General features: G+C 47.5%; 1 protein-coding gene across 4 annotated transcripts in view; it reads left to right on the top strand.

Moving 5' to 3' along the window:
* The window catches only part of LOC119455616 (proton-associated sugar transporter A), a 76,264-nt gene extending 50,197 nt beyond the window's left edge, over positions 1 to 26,067 (top strand). For 3 of the 4 annotated variants that reach the window (XM_037717031.2, XM_049668911.1, XM_037717032.2), the window contains exons 2-6: positions 14,245 to 14,742; positions 17,572 to 18,189; positions 20,475 to 20,716; positions 22,514 to 22,689; positions 23,227 to 26,067. In XM_037717031.2, the coding sequence (XP_037572959.1) occupies positions 14,306 to 14,742; positions 17,572 to 18,189; positions 20,475 to 20,716; positions 22,514 to 22,689; positions 23,227 to 23,445 (1,692 nt within the window). In that variant the 5' untranslated portion in view covers positions 14,245 to 14,305 and the 3' untranslated portion in view covers positions 23,446 to 26,067. The remainder of the gene's footprint in view (positions 1 to 14,244; positions 14,743 to 17,571; positions 18,190 to 20,474; positions 20,717 to 22,513; positions 22,690 to 23,226) is intronic. The other variant, XM_049668912.1, reaches the window with a different exon arrangement.
* Positions 26,068 to 26,330: the final 263 nt, after the last annotated feature.

Genomic DNA, 26,330 nt, shown 5'->3' on the forward strand with positions numbered 1-26,330 from the left:
CGATTAAACCGCACAAAAGAAAAATAATCATTCCTGATTCGACGCCTTTTCACCATTAGCCCTCTGCTATTGGTCCAATGCTTTCTGGCTACGCCCACTTCGCCTGTCTGTCACGCGACCTCACAACACGGCGAAAACTCACCACGTCAAAGTGACGTGTACGCGAAAAAAAATGCACTAATATGCCGAAACGAAACTGAAAATTTTTCTGAATAGCCACAGACTGCCCGGTTCCGAAAGGAATAGAAGATGGCTGCCCGCCGATCGCTCAGGCCCTCGCTACTGGCACCTGCCGGTGAGCATGTATTAATCATGCGCAAATAAACTTTTTTGCGTGGCAGTAAAACGTTATCGAGCCCTTTCGGCGTGCATACGACATCGCTCTGCCAACTCTTCCTTGCTGAGGATCTGTTTTAGCGAAATTCTTATCCTTCCGTTGCACGCCGCCGCGATTTTCGACCAGCCACCGCAAGTTAAGTAAGGCGAAGCAGACCAATCGGAGAAGCCAGCACCACCCTCTTCATGCAGTTATCTATTTTCACTGTGCTGGCTCGGCCCCATCGAAACCCTCTCCACTAGAGCGTGCTCCTTGCCTCTTGTCAGCCAATTAGATAAGAAAAACCGCTGAGTGTAGACAATGTTATTGGTTTTGAAAGCGAACAAAGGTGAGCTCCTATAAACGTGGAGAGTGTTTGATTGGGTTGTTCAGACAACGCTGCGGGTCACCGCCTGATGCTTGCGTCGGTGGTTACTTAAATTTGACGTCAGGAGTTTGGAATCAAAAGAGTTTGGAATCATTTTACGTTATAGCGCCCATGCAGTGTATATGCCTATTTGTTCATTGGTGGTGGTGGTGGTGGTGGGGCCACCAGAGAATGGCGATCCAGACAAGGACATCGCAACAAATATACCTTTTCTTCTGCTCCGCACAACCCAATAGTCCATACCATTAGGCCACGATCGCACACATTCAACGGTCGTTCCAAAGTCAAGTAGCTCTGTGCAGCAATTAGCGCATGCGTCACGTCTCGCAGCACGTGCTAGGGCACGGACGCCGCGCCAGTCTCCATTAGGACGCATGCGCAGCAATGAAATGGAAGAATAATAGTCAACCTTGCCAATGCCTTTGGCGTCGTACTCCTCTCTGCCATGCACCTCTCCTCACCATTCTTCCTCGACAATCATCGATCATTGCCTTCGCCCTCGTTACGTACGTCCCTTTCTCGACGTCTCACGGCGTGCGTTCGCATGAATTGCTGCTGTTTGCATTGTGGCGTAGCTTTAAAACGATGTATTGCTAAACATAAGTGTTGAATCACACTATAGAGTTTTAACCTGTGCGGTGCGTAAACATAAACATGGCATGAGATTATGCGTTCTGTAAGACAACAAGACGCATGCACGCATGGCATTTAGTTTCGTGACGCTTAATTAACGGATTCACGATAACTGTGCTTCACATATAGATTCCAACGTGTGCGTTAGATCTGAATACTTCACTGTTTCTCCAAAATATTAGTTCTACGAATTTGACCTCGCCAACCAGCAGTTCTGGTATGAGATACGTAATAGTGGAGGATTTTGCATTGGTTTCGGCTGTCTGAAGTTCTTCAATCTGCTCTTTCATTTAAGCACATGAGCATTATACAGCGAAGCTATTTGCCGCTTGTTGGTCGGTATTTTTCGTATCCGCGTCCATGGGCAGAAATGTGGGCCAATCCCGGAAGTAGTACAATACGGGGCCGACGCGCGGCGGAGGTGAAGCAGGCTCCAAGCACTCGGCAAAGTGAAACGATAAGTGCACGCATTCTTTGGAATCACGCATGCAACACACAGAACAGCATTCGGTTTAATAAAGAACAAGCTCGGAACAAGCATCCGAACCACATAATTGATGATAAGGCGCTCCTGATAAGAATGCGAAGCACGTGTAGCGCTCCCGGCACACGTTTCCCGGTAAGGCCTCATTCACACAGCCGTCAAACGCTCCGTCACGTCACCGTCACGGCATCCGTTTTCGTCAGGGGAGAGGGTTTCCGAGTCGTTTTCCCCTCAAAAACGGCTCGCCGGCGACGCAGAGCGGTGCTCTACGTTTCCGTCGCCAGCACGGTGACGGATCCCCGCCCCTCAAATATCGACCAATCAGAAATTAAGAAGCCGACGCTAAATACAGCCATATTACAAAGCTGAAGCTGGCAACAGCAGCGGCGGCTCGTTTGTTTACATGCGTGCCAGCATTGGTTCCACGTGCGGCACGTCGAAAACTCAGCTGTGCGTTTCGGTGGTGCTCAAATGTGCGACATGGACCACGCCGATGGCCGAACTTGCAATTCCTGCACATTTTTCGCCCCCACGTACTTGTTCGTCGCCGAGCTTTGCGCCCTTGTTGCGGTCTCCGCTAGCAAATCAAGAACAGCAGCAGAAAACCGCTCGGCATTGCGAAAGTCGCCTATTCGTACACTGCTCCGTCGCGCCTGCTGTGCGTTTTTTTTTTTTTTTTTTTTTTTTTTTTTTTTTTTTTTTTTTGACGTGACGGTGACGTGGCGGAGCGTTTGACGGCTCTGTGAATGAGGCTGTTGTGCAAGCTACTTGCCGCGGCGATGGCACCTCGCGACGTGGGGTGGGACGTCACTAGCCTTTCGTATATCAAAAGAACCAGCCTAGCAACTGATTTCATTGTTGCTTGCAGCATCGCCATGGGTAGGAAACGCATAGTTAGGACTCCCGAGAAGCAGCGTGAATATACGAGGAGCGGCAAAGAGAAAAACGACCATGCGACCAGCGGCGGCGTGCTGTGAAGGTGGAATAGACGGGAAAACAGGGAGGTTAGCCAGTTCTCAGACCAGCTGGCTACCCCGTGCTGGGGAAAGGGAGTAAGGGGAATAAACTACAATAGAAAAGAGATGTTACAAAAAAAAAGGGGGGGGGGGAGGGAACGGCACTGGGTAAAGTCTGTCTCTAAGACCAGTTCTCCGCAAGAAGCGCAACAACGCTTTCAAAGCCTTCTGTGCTGAGGAACGGTCTCGGCCAGTGTCCCGGGACCCTTTCCTCCGACAAAGGGCGTTCGTCCAGTCTATATCTAACACTCTTGAAAGCTCTGTAAAAATTTCCATTACAGTCATTGCTCTAAATTATCATTAGTGCAATCACTCTATTGCAGTAAAGCATTGTATAAGCCCACTCAGCAGTTGTAGTGGTGGTCTTCACCAGCTTCGGTGGACATCCACTTTCCCAAGACCGGAATGGCGAGTCAATTGTTTTTGCCCTTCGCCCCCAATCGGAATGCGGTGACCGCGCCACGAACCTTGTGCTCCGCAAACGATCGTCATAGCCACATAGTTATCGTGGAAAGCGCATGTCCCTCAACCTTAAAGTGTCTATATACTTTGACAAGTTAATAGTGAAGAAGCACATCATGTGGAAAGGCAAATGCTCATTTCCTATGGTTGTTCTCAGATCGCGTCGGTGTCCGAGTGCTCGTTCATATTAGTGTGATAGAAATTATATGGACACTCAAAGAGGATTTCTGCCGTCGGCGTCGCCGTGAGGTTCCGTATGACGTTAACGGCGACGAAATCGTCGCCGCGCGCCGGACGCTGTATGTGCGAGTGAAAGGGTGCGAGGGACGCGCTCTTTCACGGGGGCGGGGGGGCGAACGTACGGCGGAGAACAAAAGCGCGTTCCGCGCCGTGCTTCCTGAAGGGCTGCAGAATTAAGCGTCTCTTTCCTCCTTTACAATCACCATATATATATATATATATATATATATATATATATATATAGAGAGAGAGAGAGAGAGAGAGAGAGAGAGCAAACGCGACTTCTTCCGTCGCGCGAAAGGCCTTGGGGGGGGACGGGAGGTAGGGAGGGAGGGAGGGAGGGGAGGCGACGTTTAGCTGCGGCACCACATGCGTATTTATATAAAAACGTTGCGACGCGAGAAGGTGCTAAAAACTTCTGACGCTGCTCGGCGAGTTTCCCGTTCTGATCTCGTCGAAAACCTCCGAGCCGCCCCCAGAGCCCCTGGCAACAGTCACCAATGCCGCGCGCGTTCGGTGCGAACACGGGCAAAACGCCGACGGCGTCGACAACAGTTTTGCGCATTGCTGGTGCGGCTGCATGTCCAAGTTTATACAGCTGATAAAACTACCACGGCCGCTGGATAAAAAACTTTTTTTTTTATCCAGCGGCCGTGAAACTACTATCCTTACTCCGTATAGCTCTCTACTAATTTCCTATCGCACTTGATGCTTCACCTTTCGGGTGAAACTGCGACGTTTTTTCGAGCACATGGTGATGAGCTCACCTTCTTTCGTACAATAGCTAGTCGTGTAACCCATGACGTAGGCCAAACTGCAGAGTTTGTAGGGCTGCTTTCTAATCGCAGAAAATGGCCCATCGATTTGGTGGCTGCTGGAACACGTAATTGATTGCAGCTTGAATAGCCGCCAGTTCTGATACTGTCGACGTGGTGTTGTGAGAGTATTTAAATAGCAAAGTGATGACGTCCGATGGAACAAGCATTGCTCCGGTAGAGTTATCTCTGCTTCTCCTACACGAGTCTTATTTTGATCGCATACACATATACAAGGACGGTTGCATCAATTCGAACTGCAAAGGGTAGAGTGCTCTTATTCTCTTCAAGATATTTACTGTTGAGAAAGGGCCGCAGTACGTTTCGGAACTAGCGTTCAAGATATTTGCTTGGTAACGACTTAAACATGTACACCACGCGCAGTTTTAAACGCATGTCCTTTTTTTTTCTTTCTTCTTGCAGCCTATAGGCATAAAGGCTGGAATCAAGTGGTAGTGCCTACGTGCGCCCGTTTGACCAGTGTCATGCAGAAATACAATTTCACGTTGCACAGCTGAGCTAGAAGAAATAAATATTTTTTGCTGATGCCATATGGTCTTTAAACTTTCGCGCTCAACTGTACAAATTTAATTATCTATTACCAAATGCGTACAAGCATGAGACACATGGCATTTACTTTATTTCTTTTTTTTTCCTACGTGCCACTTCGTACCGAGAAAGTTCACAACCTGAAAGATCAGGGGGTTCTTATGTGTTTTCATGAAGCTTACACCCATAAACGCTCATTCTTTCCCCTGAATCATTACCAATGCACATTTCCGTTCAATTATAATCAGCAATACATGGAGAAGGACCACTTGGCAGTTCGGAAAACCGAATTGGTTATAGTTAAGTGGCGGCCGATGGGTGCTGTACGAGAACAGTGGAAATTGTTTCGTTGTGCCAACGGTAACATTATTCAGACAACTCTGGCTTTAAAAAATGGAATGTTCCACTATGCCTATGAAATTGATTCGTGCGTTGTAACAGCGGGTGTTAGTATGCGTAATTTTAATTCCATGAACTATATGGGTCGAGGGGTCAAAGCTATAGCGAAACAGTCAATGAGAATTCCGGTAGTTTGTTTCCGCGAAGCCTACAACTAGGTTGTTCCCGTGACTCCCACTGCGCGAGCATCATGATGCTCAACGTACAGCAGCGCAGCTGTTAGAACGGCAACCACTACTGCGCAAGAACTGCAGACACCGCATTTATATCGCGTGCCTAGTAAATCATTCGTTTCACAGCGTGTATGACAAGGTCGGTCCAAATAGGTCGCGAAGCTTCGGGCGAAAACCGGTTCATAACGAATTGCCACCGACATCAGCAAGGATGGTTATAAGAGCAGTGATAGAAGCGAGACTATGCTTGGAGGGAACAAACACTGGGAAAGAAAAAAAAGATTTTTTTTTAATTACAGCGAGATACAGTTAGATTCATTCAACGAAAATTCCTAATCAAATGTATATACGCATGGCGAGAAAAGTAGAGCCAACTTTATTTTACTTTATCATTATCTATAAATAGTTTTTTTTTCAGCACCCACCGTAAGAGCGTCCATCGATAGAGGCGGGCGTTGACGCCGCCATCACTTGCAACGCAATACAGATCTTGAATTGGGCAGAAAGGGGCACTCGTAAATTTCACCTGTTACAATACGCCTCCCTCACATGTGTGATGTTTTGCTTGTCGAAGTTTGTCTGAATTTGATGACACGGGTAGTTTCATCGTTTGTCGACCTGTTCAGTCAAAAGTAGTGAGTTGCGAACGCCAGATAATTGTTTAGTTGTTTTCGTGCGACAGCACTGGCCGACGTGCTTGGCGTTCGACGAAAGGACGAGCACTCTACGCCCAAAGCATTCGTCAGCCTCCAGAAGAAGTGCAGCGCTGCGATTTCGACACGCGTATGGCTGACCTGTTCCTGTATCGATTTTTGCACTGAATGCTCGAAACGCCCATCAAGTCAAATGGCGGGGCATTTGAATATACAGCTGTAATGGCAAGCCTCCAAAAACAAATTTCGCGCCCAAAGAACAAAATGACGTCACTTATGTTTTTAACGAATATGACGTCACAATATTTTTTCTTCCATCGGAAGTGCTTCCTCCTCACACAGATGGCGCTAAGCTCCACGAACTGCCGATGAACCGCCATGTTTTGAACGTATGGGCTTCTATGGAAGCTTCGCTACCAGGTATATTTACCTTGCGGATGAACCTCAAACGCAGCATTTATGTCAGTACAAAGAATCAATAAGAAACGGCGTACCCATCGTAGTGACGTAATGTCTCTGGCGTTGAGCTGCCAAGCCCGAGGGCACGAGATCAAATACCGGCCGCGGCGGCCGCATTTCGATGAAGGCGAAATGCAGAATCGCCCGTGCATTGGCTGCACGTTAAACATATTCAGATTGTCGAAGTTAATCCGGAGTCCCTCACTACGGCTCGTAATCAGATCGTGGTTTTGGCACGTAAAACTCCAGAAGTTAGTTTAAATTTCGATCACAAACGAAAGCGATCTTTTTTTTTTAATCATTGTATGGCAACTTGTAAAAGACGTTAGCAGAAACTAAGCGAGGTCGCAACACGTTTGCGTACTAATTGCTGAAGGAAAGAGTTTCCAGACCGTCTATATCTGCAAAGCACAGACAGGTTTCAGAATTCACCGGGAATCCCCGCGTCGTGCCCCGCGCACATAGACCCTCTGCATACACGTGACCACTGAGTCCCCTCGATGGCTCCACATGATAACCATTAGGAATAAAATAAAAGAAGAAAGACAGCACACTTCAGCGCTTTCAACGGCTCTGAACTCACTTACTGCGACTGCAACATTCTCTCACAGTAAAGACCAGCGTCTGTTTTGTTTCTTTGTTCTGGTTGCCTGCTTTTCCTGAAATAGTTGTGTTCCCCCGCTACTGCGAACTGCAGAAGAACGCAGCGGTTATAGGGCGGCTTGTCTTGTTAAGAGTAAAGGTGCGGTGCGCAAAAAAAACGTCTAAGTATAGGCTATATTTATTTAGTAAAATTTAGCTTTCCAGAACCTTTCATCCGCAGTGTTTACCCCAAAGGCTCGTGCTAATCATTTTTTTTTTGTTCGCGGTGGTTCAACGTTTTACTACTGAAATATATTTGATTCAGATAATCTTGGCGCATAGTGTTTATTTTTGTTTGTGTTGTGTAAAACAGCCACATTCCTTTGTTTCCGTCGTTCACTATAGGACAGCGTCCGAGGGCCTACGTGCCGGCCCCGACGTGACTGCAACGTGGCATTTGAGATTACCTTCAAATCTGAAGACTCCTTAAACCAAAGTTTTAATTCAACTTTTCTGTAAATCAATATTTAGGCCTCGGCGGACGAGACAGCTGCTTCCTGGTTTGTTTTAAGGTTCGATTACTCGAGTAGACTCCGAGACCAAGATGCCTAATACAACTGATGTCACGAGCGAAAGAGGGGTTTAGCTGCAGATCCTGCCATTGAGCTGCATGGAGTACATTTGCCTGTACCTAGCGAGCACAAATTTCTGGGAGTATACGTTGACTCAAAGTTAACTTTTATCTCCCACATTAAATACCTCAAGGCAAAGTGCCTAAAACAGCCAATGTATTAAAGATACTGCCACACAATGCTTGGGGCAGTGACAGGAGATTCCTAATGAACTTTTTAGGAGTCCCATACGTTCTCGCCTGGATTATGAATCAGTCGTATATCAATCTACAACGCCAAGCGCACTAAAGATGCTTGACCCTGTCCACCACTTAGGGCTCCGGTTAGCGACTGGAGCTTTTTGAACACGCCCCATTCTCAGCCTCTATGTTGAGTTAAACGAGTGGTCACTCAACCTGTGCAGGTCATATTGCAGCTTCATGTACTTTCTGAAGGTCACTTCTGAGGGGCCTAAACATCCATGTCACCGCGTCATTAATGACCTCTCTTCTGATGCCGTTTTCGAGGCGGCCCGCAGCAAGAGTTCCTTTCTCACTGCGTATCAGAAGCCTGGCTGACAACCTTGGTATTCCACTTTTTGACGGTCGAATAATGTCACCGACGCGCTCAATACCACCATGGCTGCGGCAGCACATTGAATGTGACACATCTTTTCGTACAATATCCCGACACGCTCCCGAGGCATTAATACGCAGTCACTTCCTAGAATTACAAGGAAAATACCCCTGCATTAAATTTTATACGGACGCTTCTAATTCTCCTGATAAAGTGTCCTCTGCCGCTGTCGGGTCATCTTTTGAGTTATCAGGGGCTCTCAATCCACAAATGAGTATTTTTACTGCCAAGGCTTTTGCAATGATGTCGACATCAGAAAACGAAGGGTCAGCAGAGCTGTAATATACATATACAGACTCACTAAGTGTGGTAAAAACAGTGAAATCCTTGAAGAAGGCCAAAAACCCTATACTGAATGAACTATACTCTGAGCTTTGCATGGCATATCTATCCAATCACCACGTAACATTATGTTGGGTGCCAGGTCATAGATGCATTGATGGCAATGTGCTCGCTGACCATAATGCTACATCCGTCCGCCATGGATCCGCGGGAAGCAACGTAGCAGTGCCAGTGCTCGATCTAAAACCTTTCCTGCGTATGACGTTGAAAGAATACTGGCAACAAGAGGGGGATAAAGAAACGCAAAATAAACTGCACTTAGTAAAGCCCCATAGAGGTAACTGGGTCTGTGGAAACAAAGCGAGGCAAACTGATGTGGCACTTATCCGACTGAGAATAGGACACACATTTGGGACGCACTCCTACCTTCTCACAGGAAATGAACCCCCCCACCTGCAGCAGGTGTGGGGAATTGCTCACTGTAGTACATGTCCTAATAGAATGTAAGCACTTAGAAGCTCACAGAAAAAAATATTTTCCTCGAATTTATAACGAGTGTATTTCACGGCATCCTGCGCTATTTGTTGGAAGAGAACCACTTTTTAAAACAAGCACAGTGATGGCATTCCTCAGTGAAGTCGGCACATGGAAAATTATATCTACGCAGGGCTACTAATAGCCCATGCTTGTAGCCCTCTCTTTTATATACATAGAAGGGTGGGATTGCTATCACCTCATCAATGTCGCTGGTCTCACTGCAGCTGCTTCAGCAGTTGTATGACTATTGTTGAGGTCAAGTGATATTGTTACGTGTGGAAAGACACACACGAAAGAAGCTATTTACAATATATTTACACTGGAACCAAAACCGCCAGGCCGACACCTTGCTCGCGCCAAAAGCCCAGACACACTTCATCGTCTTTCTCGCGGCGGCTCGTCTCTTGAGCATCTCTAGATGATATTGTTACGCGAAGGACGAGTCAGTAAGACGACGGCCGCTGGATAAAAAAAAAAAAAAGGTGCCTTTTTTTATCCAGCGGCCGTGTTACTACCAACTATTTACAGGGTGTATTTACAACAGCGGTTGCAGCGCTGACCGGTTAGATTCACAGCGCGAGCCCAGCTCCTTCTTTCTCTTCTTTTCTCGAGTGATGGCGCCCGCGCGCCTCGTTCAAACAACCAAATACCACACGCGTGTAGCATTATCGTAATACTACCCCCCCCCCCCCCCCCCCACCCCCGGCGTCAAAAGCGCCGTCACGGTGCTGTTAAATATCCAAGGCGCTTGGAGAGGTGTAAGGTTTGAGTCGGGCGACGTGGACAATATCACTGGTTGTCACAGCGGAGGACGTAGTGGGCGTGGCTAGAACGATTTCATAGGTGACATCGGTCACTTGGCGGAGCACGCGATATGGGCCTGTGTAACAGGAGAGCAGTTTTTCACGAAGGCCAACTTTACGCGATGGTGACCAAAGCAACACGAGGGTGCCGGGCGCAAAATGCACATCACGGTGACGAAGGTCGTAGCGTTGCTTCTGTTTGTCTTGATAGACTTGCAATAACCTCCAGCCTTTCATAAATAGACGCCAATTCAGATTATCACATGATGATTCACAGGCACTGTTCTCATCTTGTTTATCTCCTACCAATGTCAACTCTTAAACATTTAACGCTTCACTGTGCGCGCTCATACTTCTATTGTATAGTTTTTACGCATTTTGCGGTAATTTTAGGCCCATTTACAGCCATGCTACATACACCATGTTACATAGCACCACCTCATCGCATTAATAACGTTATTCTGGCACTCTTTGGCCACAATTGGCCGTTCCGCCATTAAACACCACATATCATCATCATCATCGAAATGATGCAGTGCCACCTAAGAGATATGAGTGATTTCATTTTCTCTGCACATTTTCTCTGCACGTGGCGTGGCGCTGTGGCTACGACTTTGCTGTTGGCCTTGACGTTGTCGATACTTTCGACGTAGTTTTTCCGAACAACCTTACTCTCGGCGCATCCTCTATTGCAGGCATGTGCCATGTTTGAGGCATGTCATCGTGTACGCCTCCTTTCTGGCACCGACGTTGTTTTGCACTAGCATTACAATGAAGAATTGCACGCAAGCACGCCACCACCATGTCCAGAACAATTTATATGCGATACACCTAATGTAATCCTCGCCCACTACGAAATCGCTCGTTCTGGCCTCCGTAATACATGCACGAATACCACTGCTCTCAGGCTCTATGTGGAGCACAAAACCTTGCAGTAGTTTCACAGCACTGTCCTTGGCGGTAGCTCAGTGGTTAGCGCGCGCGACTCCCAAATGCGCATGGCTTCACTGGCATGGGCTCAAATCCCACTGGAGGCGGTTGTGGAAAAGTTGTATTTTTCGTCACGTTGGGGCCATGGCGAAGTTGGGGATGATGAGGTGACCTGACGACTACAAAAGTCGTCGTTATGTGTCGTCGGTGACGTCCCCGGTCATTGTCAAGGTAACGGAATGGACGGTCGGGAGGATAAGGCAATCCCGATTTCAAGCGCATAACTGTTGTCGCAGTAAAATTATGCCCATGATGGCTAGGAATGTAAAAGTGTATACTGCATTGCTCAATTGCACTTGGAACCCTTGTCCAAGTTTACAGACAGTTCCAAATTTTGCACATGTATGAGGTGAAAATATCTTATCAAAGGCATACGGTGAGCAAAAATCAAGAAAAAAAAAGGCAAATCAAAAGCCGCATGTCTACCACTCTATTATAAAGCAGGGTTCGATGGGAAAGATGAATCTGTGAATCAATTTGGCATGTTTAACCCAAGCAATTTCGGCGCAGTCCGCTTGCTGCTCTGCTTTATCTGATGCATCCTTCTCACGTCACTGTGTTCATTGCCAACGTTGATTTGTTCCATCACTCTTAGTTGTGCCACTGCCAACTGCTTGCGTGCGTCTTACCGACTGCGCTGAACGTCCTTCTAAAGGGTTAATGCTTTGTTTCTTCCTATCGGGTTAGAAACCCCCTCCTTTTAAGCCATAAGAATGACGTTCGCTACTGCGTAAAACACAAGCCGGTTCATCTTGAAACGCCTTTCTCGATATGAACGAGAAGACGCACACGCACGCGCGCGCACACACACACACACACACGCGCGCGCACACGCACGCACACAAGCACGCACACACAAGCGCACACGCGCACGCACGCACACACACACACACACGCACACACAGGCGCATACAGACACGCACACATACGCACACACACGCGCACACAGGCGCACGCACACACACACAAACAAACACACGAAGAAATGTGCAAGACCGACGGAATACACTAAAAAATTAAAAAATTAAATTATGGGGTTTTACGTGCCAAAACCACGATCTGATTATGAGGCACGCCGTTGTGGGGGTACTCCAAAAATTAGGACCACCTGGGGCTGTTTAACGTGCATCTAAATCTAAGTACACGGGTGTTTTCACATTTCGCCCCCATTGAAATGCGGCCGCCGTGGCCGGGATTCGATCCCGCGACCTCGTGTTTAGCAGCCCAACACCATAGCCACGGCGCAAGACGGAATACACTGCAGACGCATGCGTGCCTGAATGCGCATGAGCACTACATATCTGGGACCCAGGGCAAACCCGTGTTCATCGAAATTAAGAGAAAACTATAGCTCGGGGCCAACTCCGACTTTACTATTCAAATACACATAAAACGCAGAAATGATTTCATGAGACCATTCGATCTATATGAATGACATCTGCTGCATTTGAGAAAGCAAATAAAATTCAAGGCACTCCAGAAAGCAGAATTATGATGTAGAGCTTCGAATGCTTTAGAAAAATTACCCAAAACTCGTAAGTTAAAAAAAAAGGAAGTTGAAGCACGAAGTTTACAAATCCGTAACTATGCTGGCTTTCAGCTGCTATACAGCTTGCTATATATACAGTTGGCTTTCGCTCAGCGACCGTGTTATCGGCTAAGATCCCCCGCTTGGCCCTATACGTGAGATAACCTGTGCGCATATTCATTATGGTGCACTGACTTCAATTCGCGGCACTGTTCATGGCACTTCCCACAGACAAGCCCTTTGGATACCTAACTTCAACTTGCCGTGAAGGATGTCTTCTGGTACAAACCCAGTTCTGTCAAACTAGTACGCGTTCAGCTTCACAAATTGTTTTCTTGTCGTTGGCAGAATTGTTCAACCTTATGCGCGAGATATTTCTCGCTTGTCGCGATACTTCGTTACAGCTCGACTGTTATCGTTGCTTTTTGTCTCATCTTTGGCCCAAATTCTCGACTAATTTGGCTAACATAATGGCTATTTCAACAAAATTCCTGGCGAAGTTTTATTTTCAGTCTTGCTAGCCCTGCTCTCAACGAATTCATCATCGCGAGTAGGGCGACGTGGCGCAAACTTATACAGTGTCTTCACTGTTTGCCGGACCAAATATATGTGCGCCCTGACACAATTGATAAGGCTCTCAAAGTTAACAAAACACAATTCGCCATGTTTTCGCTTTGGGCTAAATTTGAAGCTGATCTACAGCAACTTCATTCGCAGATGCAATAGTGGCCTTGATAGCGGCCACGCCTAATGACCTGATTAATGACGTATCATCTGCCGCAACCACCGCAACCATAGCAATATATTTGGCCTACGCAGACGAGCTATGCAAGAGTGCATACTTCGAGGACAGTAAAGATTAGCGTAATGTTTTATTTCGCAATGACGTCAACGAAAAAAAAAACGTTTTGTTATGCGATATAACAGACCCGACTGCGTCAAAAAATAACTTGCCTAAATTAGTACACAGAATTTTGTTGATGTTGTTGTTTTCTGCTCTGTAAAAATTCAAAGAGGCAGGCCAGCTGTGCGTGATTGCTATATTCCAACAGTCACGCACCTCTTTAAGCAAAGCGGTTAAGCAAGAGCCAGAAAGGGGCTGGAGCTTGCTGCGCATTTTACGGCGCCAGCATTTACACACTTTTTACTCACTTGGATGTGTACGCATCTGCCGTCTTTGGTGCCCGCCGTAACAATTCAATGCATATAGATTCACACCATTTGTAATGCCAAACGTCATATTCGCTGAGCAGTGCAGCTTAACGTACGCACCCCTTGGCAGACAATCACCCAAGACTCATTGCTTTAATGTCGCGATACATCAGTGAGGGCACGTTTTTTACGGGGCATGCGCGGAACAATCGCAAAGCGTGATAAGCTCAAAGGCCCGCCCACATGAACCGCATCAGCCCACGTTTCACAACCTGCGCAGTCACGCCAATAGTGATCATATTCTATGCTAAAAGATTCTGCGCTACTCAGCATAGCTTTTGCGAGTCTGCTATTCTGAGCACTGGTGAGGTACGCATTGAGTGACACCGACGCCGGGTCTGCGGAAACCGCGAGCAATCAGTGCCCCTGCATCGCGCCTTGTGAACACGAAACAGCGAACACATTCCTGGTTAACTACGTGAGCAAACGTGAAGCACAGATAGGCTGCTGTACATACCTGATGTCTTGCTTTTCAGGCCGTAGCACGATGACGCTGTTCTGAAGGCCCGAGGAGACCATCGACTACGTGAAACAGCCATGGTCACCGGCGACATACAATGCCCTCTGGGCATACGCGACATCCCGCAAAAGTATTCGCACATCTTCCGAAAGAAGAGGACCTGGGAGCTGGTGATGCTCAGCGGAGCCGTTTGCGGCATTGAGCTGTGCTACGCCGCAGAGACGGCCTTCATCGGCCCCATACTGTTGGGCCTCGGGATTCCCATCTCTTTCGTGGCGCTCACCATGTGTCTCAGCCCAGCGCTGGGCTTCTTCATCACGCCGCTGCTGGGCTCAATGAGCGACACGTGCGCGTCTCGCATCGGCCGCCGGCGGCCTTTCATCGTACTCCTCTCGCTGGGCATGCTGCTGGGCCTGATACTCCTGCCCAACGGCCAGGACTTTGGCATAGCGCTCGGCGACAGTGGGACGGACGAGCAGCTTCTAGGAAAAGGCAGCGTCGTGATTCCGGAAGGGTGAGTGCCACGCTCAGCGTTTCCGAAGCTTGCAATCGAACGCTCCCTGTTCAAAAACATGTGAAATGCGCAAGTGCTCCAATTCAATGCACGGAACTCGATCTCCTTGTCGTTAAAAGGCGCTGACTTTCCGAGCGGTCGACGATCGCGCGATATTAATAATAAAGAGCAAGATTTACACCCTTGAATTTTTTTTATATATCACGCGAGCGTCGACCGCACGGCGTGTCAGCGTCCTCATAGCGGTGAGGGGCGGCAGGACCGGCGGCAGTACACGCGGGCGCACAAGGAGACCTCCAGTTCTAATGTATTTTGCTGCCGTGTTCGCTTCATGAGTGCTCCTCGCCGCTACAAGGCCGCTGACAAGCCGTGCTGTCGACGCCCGCGCAATATTATGAAAAAAATTGCAATGGTGTACCGTGTCCATCGCACTTGTATAGAGTGGTCGAGCTGCGGACTGCGCCGACGTCGCTTCAGTGGTTGCTCGGTTCGGGATCTGTTGTCTATGAGTGCCAGGGTTGTGCATGTGGCATGGCCACTCGCGGACGTATCGTAGTGCCGGTCTGTGCACACAGTGCGCAAAGCAAAAGCGTAGAACTGGTCGTCATCGTTCGACAGACAATGTACAGGCCGACACGGCGATAAGGCCGCGATTGGCAATGCCGCAAGCATGCACGCTCCTAGCCAACAGGTCTCGAACCCAACAGCTACCACTAGGTGACTCTGGCGCAGTACACAGAGCACTGTGGGGCCACAATAAGTATGAGGTGGTGCGTGGAATCTGGAAAGGAGTAATGGTGCCAGCGCTAACATTCGCAAATGCCATTATATGCTTAAAATCGGATATATTGGCGGGTTTGGAAGTTAACCAAAGATCAGTAGGCCGGTTGGCTTTGGGAGCACACGGTAATACGACAAATGAGGCAGTGCATGGAGACATGGGTTGGGCCTCTTTTGAAGTCAGAGAAGCACAAAGCAAAATTAGTTTTGAAGAAAGGCTCAGGAACATGGATGAAAATAAATGGGCGGCTAAAGTGCACAAGTATCTCTACATGAAAAGCGTAGGCACAGAATGGAGGAAGAGGTCAAGGAAGTTGGCAACCAAGTACAGGATAATCGAAACTGTAAATAGACAACCAGGGGTCATCAGAAAGAAAGTGAGAGAAATAGAGACCGTGAATTGGATGCAAAGAATGGAAACGAAAAGGACAATGGAGATTTACAAGAATGAGAAGAAAGAAATTAGAAGGGAAAATCTGTACGATAACACAAAGGGCAGTGCCTTGCTATTTGAGGCTCGAGCCGGTTGCCTAAGGACGAAAACATATCGGAACAAATATTCGGAATTAGATGAGACATGTGTATGCTGCAGTAAAGATCCAGAGACCACTCAGCACATCCTAATGGAATGCGACGGGATCCACCCAGCGAGAACCGTAGGTAACGTGCAACTCCCAGAAGCGCTTGGGTTTAAAGTGGAAGGAAACATAAACAGATCAGCCGTAGAGATCAGCAAGAGACGATTAGAGTACTGGTGGAAAAAAAGTAGGGAAAAGATGGATGCGACCTGATCTCTTAAAATCATAGGCAGCGGTACAAGGTAAATTTTTGAAAAAGAAAAATAATGATAGGTATACAAAAATGCAAGATAAAGAACATGTTTAGTATACCTGATTAAATCAAGCAGGCTAGGTGACTATTTGTCGCCGCCCCGTTTCAAAGGGGATGCCAATAAGCCGGCTGCTTGACCCAGGGCTGCCTGGATCGGCGCGCGCGGCGGCAACCCAGCGCGCGCCAATCCAGGCGGCCGTGCTCGACCCATAGAGTTTCTCGCTATATTACCTGTGGTACGTTTGGGAATGCTGGCATATTGTGACTTCGGATTGACATCGTTCTCAGAGAGCCAGTACGCCTTGAAGACGCGTCTGGCTAGCACCGTTAATTCCGTCTGTCACAATGATTCATTGCCTGCTTAAACAGCAAGTGAAAACGTCGTTCTAGCTTTATTATTACGCAAAAACATGTTTTGTTTAATTTGGAGAACTTAATATTGGATGTACAGTTATATGAAACGTAAAAAGTATCAGCTGGGCGCTAAAGTTGGAGGGCAGACGAGAAGATTCTCGCTCGCTTTGGAACAACTTGTCGTCTGTTATTGCTTTTCTTCGCTTGATTCTGCATTGTAGGTGAGTAAACTTTATTGAGATATGTAATATGGGTGAATGAAAGCCTTTTATGCAGATTTTACTTTAACAACGCATTATTTCTGTTGCCATATCTACGTTTTAGACGAAGCCTCGTACAACACCAGCCAACACAAGCCTCGCAGACACATATCTTGTCATTGCCCATGACGGCACAGCGCCGTTTAAGAAACTCGCATAGACGGTGGCGCCAGATTACCCTCTAGGTGTTATAGTGAGGAACTCTATGGCTCGACCACTCTGAATAGTCCTAGAACTGGGCCTTTTATCTTACAGGCAACAAATTTCTTTCGAGTCAGTTTGTGCTGACTAAGGAAATATAGTATTTCATGTGTACTTCAATATAGGACGGGCCAAGTCATACTTGGAAGCATCTAAAGTTAAATTGCTCTGGTGAATTAAACTCGAGTGACCTTTGATTTATCAAGGGTGCATGAATGGCCTATTTATGCTCGTAAATTGGACTATGACAATGCTGAGTTACACTCGAACCATGATGATGCCTTTCAATAAACTGATTTCAAGCACGCTTCATAATGTTGATACTGCGGCAGAATGCAACAGTTGATCGTCTATAGAATAACTGCTAAAAGCGCTTTTGTTTTCTTCCCTACCTGTTTTCCAGCAACTCTGCGAACGTTCTCTCTCTGCCCTCGAGCAACTCGACTGCCGGGGTTGACCCAAGCCATGCCTGGTCCACGCACAGCCGAGGCATTGCGTTCACCATCGTGGGCTTCATATTTTTGGACATGTGCTGTGACGCGTGCCAGTCACCGGCCAGGAGCTACGTACTCGATGTCACAATCGTGTCGGACCACGCGCGGGCGCTATCTATGTTCACCGTTTTATCGGGCCTCTCTGGTGCTGTCGGCTACATCATGGGCGGCATCGACTGGGAAAGCACAACGGTCGGAGCCAGTCTGGGCGGACACGTCAAGACTGTGTTCGGCATCGTCGGCGCATTCTTTGTCGTCTGCATCGTGGTGACACTCACGAGCTTCCGCGAGATGCCGCTGCACGTCGTAAGGGCGGCCACGGCGGCCGGTTACTTTGACCAAGATGGGAGCCGCGGCGACTATCAGAGGTTCGCCAACGACGATGCCAACGGATGCGAGGAGACAGAGAGCATGGAGCTCGCGAGGCGCAAGTCGAACAGCCCGTTCAAAGCCGGAGACAAGAGCGCGGAAGAGGAGGAATCTCCGACGATGAAGGCTTACCTCCTCTCCATAATCTACATGCCTAGGTATGCGACTCCACTCGCTGATTTTAAATAGACCACGTGTTTTTAAAAAAGGGTGTCTTTAGGAGATGATGGGGCAGCGCTGCTCCCATCGCCGTCGCTTTAAAAGGCGCTCAGGTTACAGCTGCATCTCGGTTGAAATGAAATTTGGGCAGCCTGCTAAAGTTTCTGGGCTTTGAAAACAAAGCAACGGTCTAAGGGTATATGCTTCAATCACCACAAGTACCAACAAGTTACACGACTGTTCCTTGAAAGAATGAGATTTGCGAATATCAATTGGTAATTTTTTTTTTTTTGCACAATGATAAATGTTACGTCTGACACAATTGTCTTGTCTGCAGTATTGAGGTCAGCACAATTTAAACGCAGTTAGCATTTTTAGCACTTGGTGGATTATGACACTTGATTACAATGTGCAGCGCGAGTGCACGAAGACAAAGAAAAAACGACACACAAGCAGCGCTACATTAAATTACGGATTTTTATTTTCGCAGCTGTACGGTATACAGCAGTGATGAAAAGGATATGATATTTTTGTATTTGGGTCCTGTGAGCTGATGTGTTCAGAATGTTACCCAAACTGCTATCTATCTCGGTAGTGCCGCCAAAAGAATAGAGATGGATAACACTTTGTTTATTGACGGTGTCATTAAGCTCCACTTTCCACTTCGTTGATTTCATGATGTTCGCTGCTGCCCCTTTCCAACCTTTTGTGCGAGTGGGTGTAACTGGCGTTATCTTCTTTTATTTCGTCCTTTGGTCTTTTGCTACATATTAAACCTGTAGTAGCATGCCACACCTATTGCTCGGCTAACATCCTTATCTGTCATTAAAATTTCTCTCAGCAGCGCGCAGGTATTTTTACTGCTGGTTCATATTACGGTTTCTTTGTGATACATCGTTGGAATACGCAAATTATGTACTCATTGGGTAGGCTATGCGGCGTGAATAAAGTACGATGGCAGTGCGGGTTTAAGAGACTAGTGCCCTAGGCTAGCGGTCTGGCATAACGCAACACCAACATTCTGAGCACGTTAGCCCACAGGACCCAAATGCAAAACATCATAATTTTAGTTCACTATATTCTATGTACATACAATGCAAAAAGGTTATAGCGCCAAATCTTCTTTCTGGGGTTTTACGTGCCAAAACCAGGTCTTATTATAAGGCACGCCATAGTGGAGGCCTCCGGATGAATTTCGACCACCTGTGGTTTTTTAACATGCACTACAACGCAAGCACACGGGCGTTTTTGCATTTCGCATCCATCAAAATGCGGCCGCCGCGGCCGGGATTCGATCCCGCGATCCCGTGAAAAACCGCATGAATCCGAACCAACTAGCTCGCCACATGTTTTAGAAATATAATAGCAAGAACTTAGTTTTGGAAAGGGGTTTTCCGTTTGCTCATGGCCTATTTCTGGTTGTTCACGCAGGAAGTAATAAAATTTGGACAGTATTCTATTCCAGTGGGCTCCTGGTGCCGAGAGGAGGTAGCTCACCCAATTCACTTCCCAGATTTCATCGCACAGGATCCAGGATCTAGTCATCAGTAACGTCAAAATTCAGGGAAAGAGCTTTTGATTGACCAGCTTGGATAAACTATTCCCACTAACAAACGACTGTGAATCCTTGAGCCAATTGTCGACCCGTCTATTTATGATTCACTTTAATTAACTTTCACTTTAGTTAAAGATTTGTTGATATCCCTAATGTAATCTTAAGGGAGGTCATTCGACTGAAGAGTTGCCCTGAAGTTTTATTCCGAAGAACTTTAAAGACTCGAAGTACTTGCTGCTACTTTAAACGAAAGTTCACTCAAGTAACGGAAATGTAAAATGGATAACTAGTGTCACATGAGTTTCGGGCTGTTCATTCCATTTAAGAGGCAGAGATGCTGACTTTAACATGATAGTAGAGACGTTAGCGTGATTGATGGCTCGGCGTGCTACTTCAGTTGCTGGGTGAGAATGATGGTGCCCTCAGTGATCACACAAACAGCGCACACACTGAAAATATCCTCAAACTCTCATTAGGTCCTGTAGACCTTACAAAACCACAAACACTTATATAGTGCACAGCACATTGGTGATGTTTTCTCACGGAACACCGGAGGTATATATACACCGCAGTTGTAAGCTCGAGTGGCTCGGAAGTTCGTTCAAGCGATGCATGATCAAGCTGTACTAGTACTTCAGTTAATAAACTATTGGGGGAGTGTCAAATCATGAAGCGAGACAAAACCAGCATGTCTGTCTGAACAAACGCCTCCGCTGCCTGACCTTGCAGGTCCATGATGGTACTGTGCTTGACCAACCTGTTCTGCTGGATGGCACTGGTCAGCTATTCGCTGTTTCTCACGGACTTCGTGGGCGCCGTGGTTTACGGCGGAGACCCTGTGGCGCACATGGGCACAGAGTCCTATCGCCTCTACCAGAGTGGAGTGCGACTGGGCTGCTTCGGCCTGGCCATCGACTCCGTCACCTGCGCGTTGTACTCCCTCTTCATCGAGAAACTTGTGGACCGCTTCGGTAGGTATTGTCCGCCACGAACCGACCTGTGGTTGCAGAATGTCGGCCGAGTTTTATTTATTCACGTCTGTACATTATCTAAAGTCTTTATGGACATTAAGTGCAAAAATAAATGCACGTGCGACATAAATGAAAAACGAAAGGAAACTAAACCTGACTTGCTTTCTCGGTGGCTTTAAGAGAACTAAACGTATTAGTTCGTACTAAAATACGCCTACCTACCATTTCCTTTCTGCCTGCATTGCTAATCACTGTGTGTAATGATGTTGACTGAGGGTCCCATCTAGAAATTTTGTATTACCAGACCATCGTATAAATTAAGGCAGCGAAATGTGCATCATTACACAACCTGGATACAGTGCTGAAAAGTGGCAAGGTGTGCGTCTAGTGGGGCTTGTCTTTAAGGGGCCTAGCTAATAAGCACTCGGCCTGTATGCAACGTGCACAAAGGAAAACATAGTGACTGGATGTGGCACTCTTTCTCAGCTGCTTTAAGAGAACCCAAGCGTATCAGCTCGTACGTATACTGTTCGACGGTGTCAACTGCGTTGCCATTCCTCTTTCGAGAGCCGACGCAGCGAAAAAACTTTCCGCGCTTGCGCGTGAACTAACATTGATGCAATGGAATTCCTCCGATTTCACAAGTGCACGCCTTCAGGCCCTGGACCCTAATTTACAGCTTCGTATTCCATTCGACCTTCCACGACGGGACTGCACACTTCTAATCCGTCTATGGCTTGGAGTAGCATTTTCAAATGCGTACTCCTTTCGTATCGGAATGGCCAATAGCCCACTTTGTGAATCCTGCGGGTGTAACGAAACAATCGCACACCTTCTTTGTGAGTGCCCTCGTTTCAACCTGCAGAGAGCAGCTCTCTCAGCGACAATAGATCAACTGGACAAACGCCCAATAACAGAAAAGAACATCCTTGGAAACTGGCCTACACAAACAACGGCGCGAGCCGCCCTGAAGGCACTGCTGCGTTACTTGAAAGACACCGGACTCAATGACAAATTGTGACTCTGCATTGTGTTACTTAGGACGGAACGTTCAGACAATGCAACACGAGAACGCCTTCGCGGACTTCATGACAGTGCCCACAGAAACAGTTCTGTTTTGTGTGCGTGTGTGATTTTCTTGTTTCCTTCCTTTTTGTTTATTCTTTATTTTCACTTATTTTTCTCTCTCTCTCCTTTCGCATCCCTTTACCCCTCCCCCGGTACAGGGTAGCCAACCGGAGCTACCACTTTAGTTTTGTTTTCTCTACTGACTACCTTGCATGCAAGCCACCGAGTGAGTGAGTGAGTGAGTGAGTGAGTGAGTGAGTGAGTGAGTGAGTGAGTGAGTGAGTGAGTGAGTGAGTGAGTGAGTGAGTGAGTGAGTGAGTGAGTGAGTGAGTGAGTGAGTGAGTGAGTGAGTGAGTGAGTGAGTGAGTGAGTGAGTGAGTGAGTGAGTGAGTGAGTGAGTGAGTGAGTGAGTGAGTGAGTGAAATAACTTTATTGAGGTCCAGAGAAGACGCAGGGGACACCCCGCGCCACCCGGCTAGTACCACGTAGGGACCGGCAAGCCGAGCCACCGAGTGCTACATCTGTTGTTTACTGGTGGTGTCAGGTGAAGATGTTCCACACAATACTTCTGTATACCAATGTGTGTGTAGTTGCTGTAAATACTGTGCTGCTAATTGTAAATGCTGTGCTAGTATGGTTGCTAGCTTCGCTTTTATCGTTACGGGACCTAGCAGTTGATAAGCACCAGTGGCTAACGAGCCCCGAACGTTCAAAATTCAATTTTTGCAGGTGCCAAGCCAATATACGTCTTAGGCCAGGCGGTCTACTCCGTGGGCGTGGCACTGCTTGCCCTTTTCCGCACCAAGGCGGCCGTGCTGCTGGTGTCCCCCGCGGCGGGTCTCCTATACGCCACCCAGTTCACGATGCCCTTCATCCTTGTGGCACACTACCACAGCTCGAAAATGGTATGCTCCACGACATCTCTTTTTACAGCATGCGCTGATTGGCGCACATTCACCAGAAACAGAGTAAAAGAACACTTTGACGGGCCACGCTGGCTCAGTGGCAGTGGCGTTCTACTGCTGAGCACGAAGCCACGGGTCCCATTCTCAACCGCGGCGGCCGCATTTCGATGAAGTGGAAATGTAAAAACGCTTGTGTACTTTGAGTTTTGTGCATGTTAAAGAACCCCATACAGTCAAAACCCTTCCAGAGCCCTCCACAACATATAAAAGACTGGCCACCAATAAGAGCAGTTAGACAAGAAAGCATCTTGCTTTTACATCGGTGAAAAGGCCTTCATTTCAAGGTTTCGGTAGTGTCTGTTCACTTGTTGTAACCAACTGCTGCAAAGTCTCCTCTGGTGTTTAAGCTCTGAGGTGAATTATTCTTGCGGCGCTTGCTTCCTAGTCATCTTAGTTTAGAGAATATAAGAAAGCCTAGTCTGCTGCCGTTTCGCTTATTATAAAATTTGCATCCTGATCCTTCTCTACACATCGCAGGTGGAGGCTGGCACCGACTGGTCCGAGCGCGGCCTGGGCACTGATATCGCGCTCGTTAGCAGCATGATGTTTCCGGCCCAGTTGCTTCTGTCGCTGTGCGCTGGGCCTATGGTTCGACTCTTCGGAGGGTCGCCGACTGTCATCATGTACGGCGCGGCGCTGGTCAGCGCTTGCGGGGCGCTGTGCGCCACGCGCGTCACCTACCACAGATTGAGCTGAACGTATACACCAGGAATGAACGCTTTGTGTGGCGCGATTCCATTGCACATCATCAGCGCTGCAACCTGAAGACACGTGCGTTTGACCACCGGATTTAACTGGAGAATGCGCACGTGCCTAAAGCGCAAGAGTGGCATGCTGCGCTTCAGTCGCTCATTCCTCACAAACTCAATTTTTGAAGCAAAGTGAGAGGTAATAGAGCCGGAACCGGTAATATACAACCGGTTTCATTGACAGTTGACTGTTTGTCACCTACCGCGTTTCAAGTTAGCGGGTTTTGATTGATACCTTTGCTTTCCAACTTGCGAAGAATTATGTGCGCCTGTTCTGAACGTGCCACCCACCGCTTCAAAACGAGACAGTGCAGCTTACCGCAGATAATGTTCATCGGCTGGTCTTCTTCTCCCCAGCGATTATCGCGGTTTCTTCAAACGGTACAGCCATATCCTATCTCACCTGAAAGATATGTGTATGTGCATGCGTCGCCGCTGAATCACCAGTCACCAGTCGTGGTGTCAGTGTTCACCAGAGCATCACAAAATTTGCATACCCAACATAGCCATAAGCAGTCATCTCCTGAATGATGGGAGTTGCGGCCTGTCCGCTGTATTCGCATAGCTAGTCACATTTGACAAGTAGTAAACTAAACCAAACAAATGTATGCTTGAAATGCAGCTCATGAGAGCCCCGTTCGGGCATTTATAAACATCATTCGAAACGACCTCATAAATTGATTACATTAGAGCCTAACTTCCAGAAGCATCGTCGTCAACAGTTTAAAACGTGCAAGCAAATAAAAATGAATGAAAGTAATGACCTGCGGCCTCTGGTCCAGGCAGTAAGCTTTAATGTACGCAAGCACATGAGTGCATCCGTTACGTATCTCAGGAACACGTCTGCTTATCTAGAATATGTTGTGCAAGAAAAAGCGTCAGGCGCGCTCACAACACCAGCGCACATATTCATGCGCTTCACATATTGTGCACCTACTACCACGTATGCTGCAAATAACGGGCAGATTTGTAAGCGTTGGCCGTATGGTTAGATATTCAGCGACCATGTCTGAAGATAAAACCCAACGTGAAGCAAGTGTATGAGGCCGATGCTAAAACAGTATATTTGCGCATCATTTGCGGTCATTTTTGCGCATAATTGGCACCGACAGCTTTGACGTTAGTTCCGTTCTTGCATTCATTAGGACGGTGACAAGATCAATTATAATGAAAAACAATTCTTTGCTAAGATGTAAGCGACCCGTACTTAGGTGCAGACATGTAAAGGCCAGGATCATAAGAAGGACGAGGAGTTTCCGTACGTGTGCTTCTATGAAAGAAACGAGTCAACTATGTCGGATGCCACGAGTGCAATATGTATACATCTTGATAATTACGTCTGTGGATAGGCTCTTCAGCGCTGTGCTCACTGCACTGACAAGTTAATGGCAGTGCCAAGTTACAAGATCGCCACTGAAGTAAACAAGCCCACGGTCCTATTATGTTTACACGCATCCAGAAACGGCCCCATACTTCATGTTCCGAGGTTAAAGTCTATGTGCAAAGGATGCTCGCAACTGACGTATTTCTTCGCCGCCACGCGACTCAAGGGAAATATCACCCCTATGCGTTGCTCAAACCCGCGTCGTACCTATGTTAGGGCATTGGTAAAACCTAGTCTTGGCAATGAAATGCTTAGGCGCTGTTGCATCGTGGCGAGAACCTTTCTCAATGCGGCGGATGCGATGCACGAGACTGCGCAAGGATGCCATCGATAGCACGCTTTTCGTGCAGGGCGGGGATATACCTGTCAGGAGCTGTCATACGCAACACCGCTGCGCCAGTGAACGTGGTGTTGTGCACTTGTGCACAGAGCGCCCCAGAGACAGTGATCGCAAAAGACGCGCCTTCGTCGCGCAACTTCCAGATTTTAGTCCCTCGCTGAGGTTTTACCACCCATTTTAGTCCAGGCAGCTTCATTTTCCTTGTCACAACCATATTTTGTCCTATTGTGAATGAAGCACCGAGGCACCGCGGCAAACTTGATTGCAACGGCGCTTGCTGTGACGCTATATACGACAAAACGCAGCTGTCAACATCCGCATCCGGACAAACTTAAATTTTACGACGCGCCAAGGAATGCCTCTAGCGTGTTTACGGAAGGTCATCTGGAAAACCTCTCCAGCCAGCTGCTCAAGTTTAAGGTCCTTAAACTCTCGATGAGACAAACTCGCGCCATATATTTCGGGTGTCACGCAGAGAACTGTATAACCCTCGTCAGTATATAGTCAGTGTCGTGGAGTATTGAGATGTCACTGTAAAATGCCGAATGCCGCATGTATACCTCTTTGAAACCCTGTATAAGTGTTGCGTTATTACAACAGAATGTGCCAAAAGAGCTGAAATGTACCCCAACGTAGCTTTTACAGTATTCCAATGTATTTCCGGTGTAGTTTGTGTGTTGTGCCTCCGTTTATTTCTCGTAAATTGTCCGGAAGCAGTGCACAGATGAGGAAGTGCAAGTGCTTACACTGCGCACGAAGGAAAACGAAAGTTTTACATCCGCGAATGAACCTCACAGTATTTGTATATGTTTGTCTTGAGTTCCAAAATAAAAACTGCGGCTTTGTTTTTGTTTTATACTTTCAGGTGGCATCCAGCGATACGATTACATCCTCTCATTCAGCTTGCTTTTTAAAGGCTGGTGCAAATTCTGCTGAGAAGTCACATAGCACACACTGTTTCTGCAAAGGTATATAGCTCCTTCCAGTATACCAACTGCCCGTATATAGCACGCTAATGCACGCGCTGAATAATAAACGGTGATCTAGCAGCGTGAGGACATGTACTGGTATAGCCATGCACGATCAGCAAACATCTTCGATCCACATG

Source organism: Dermacentor silvarum, chromosome 6, assembly GCF_013339745.2.
Source record: "Dermacentor silvarum isolate Dsil-2018 chromosome 6, BIME_Dsil_1.4, whole genome shotgun sequence".
In the NCBI taxonomy this organism is placed as follows: Eukaryota; Metazoa; Arthropoda; class Arachnida; order Ixodida; family Ixodidae; genus Dermacentor; species Dermacentor silvarum.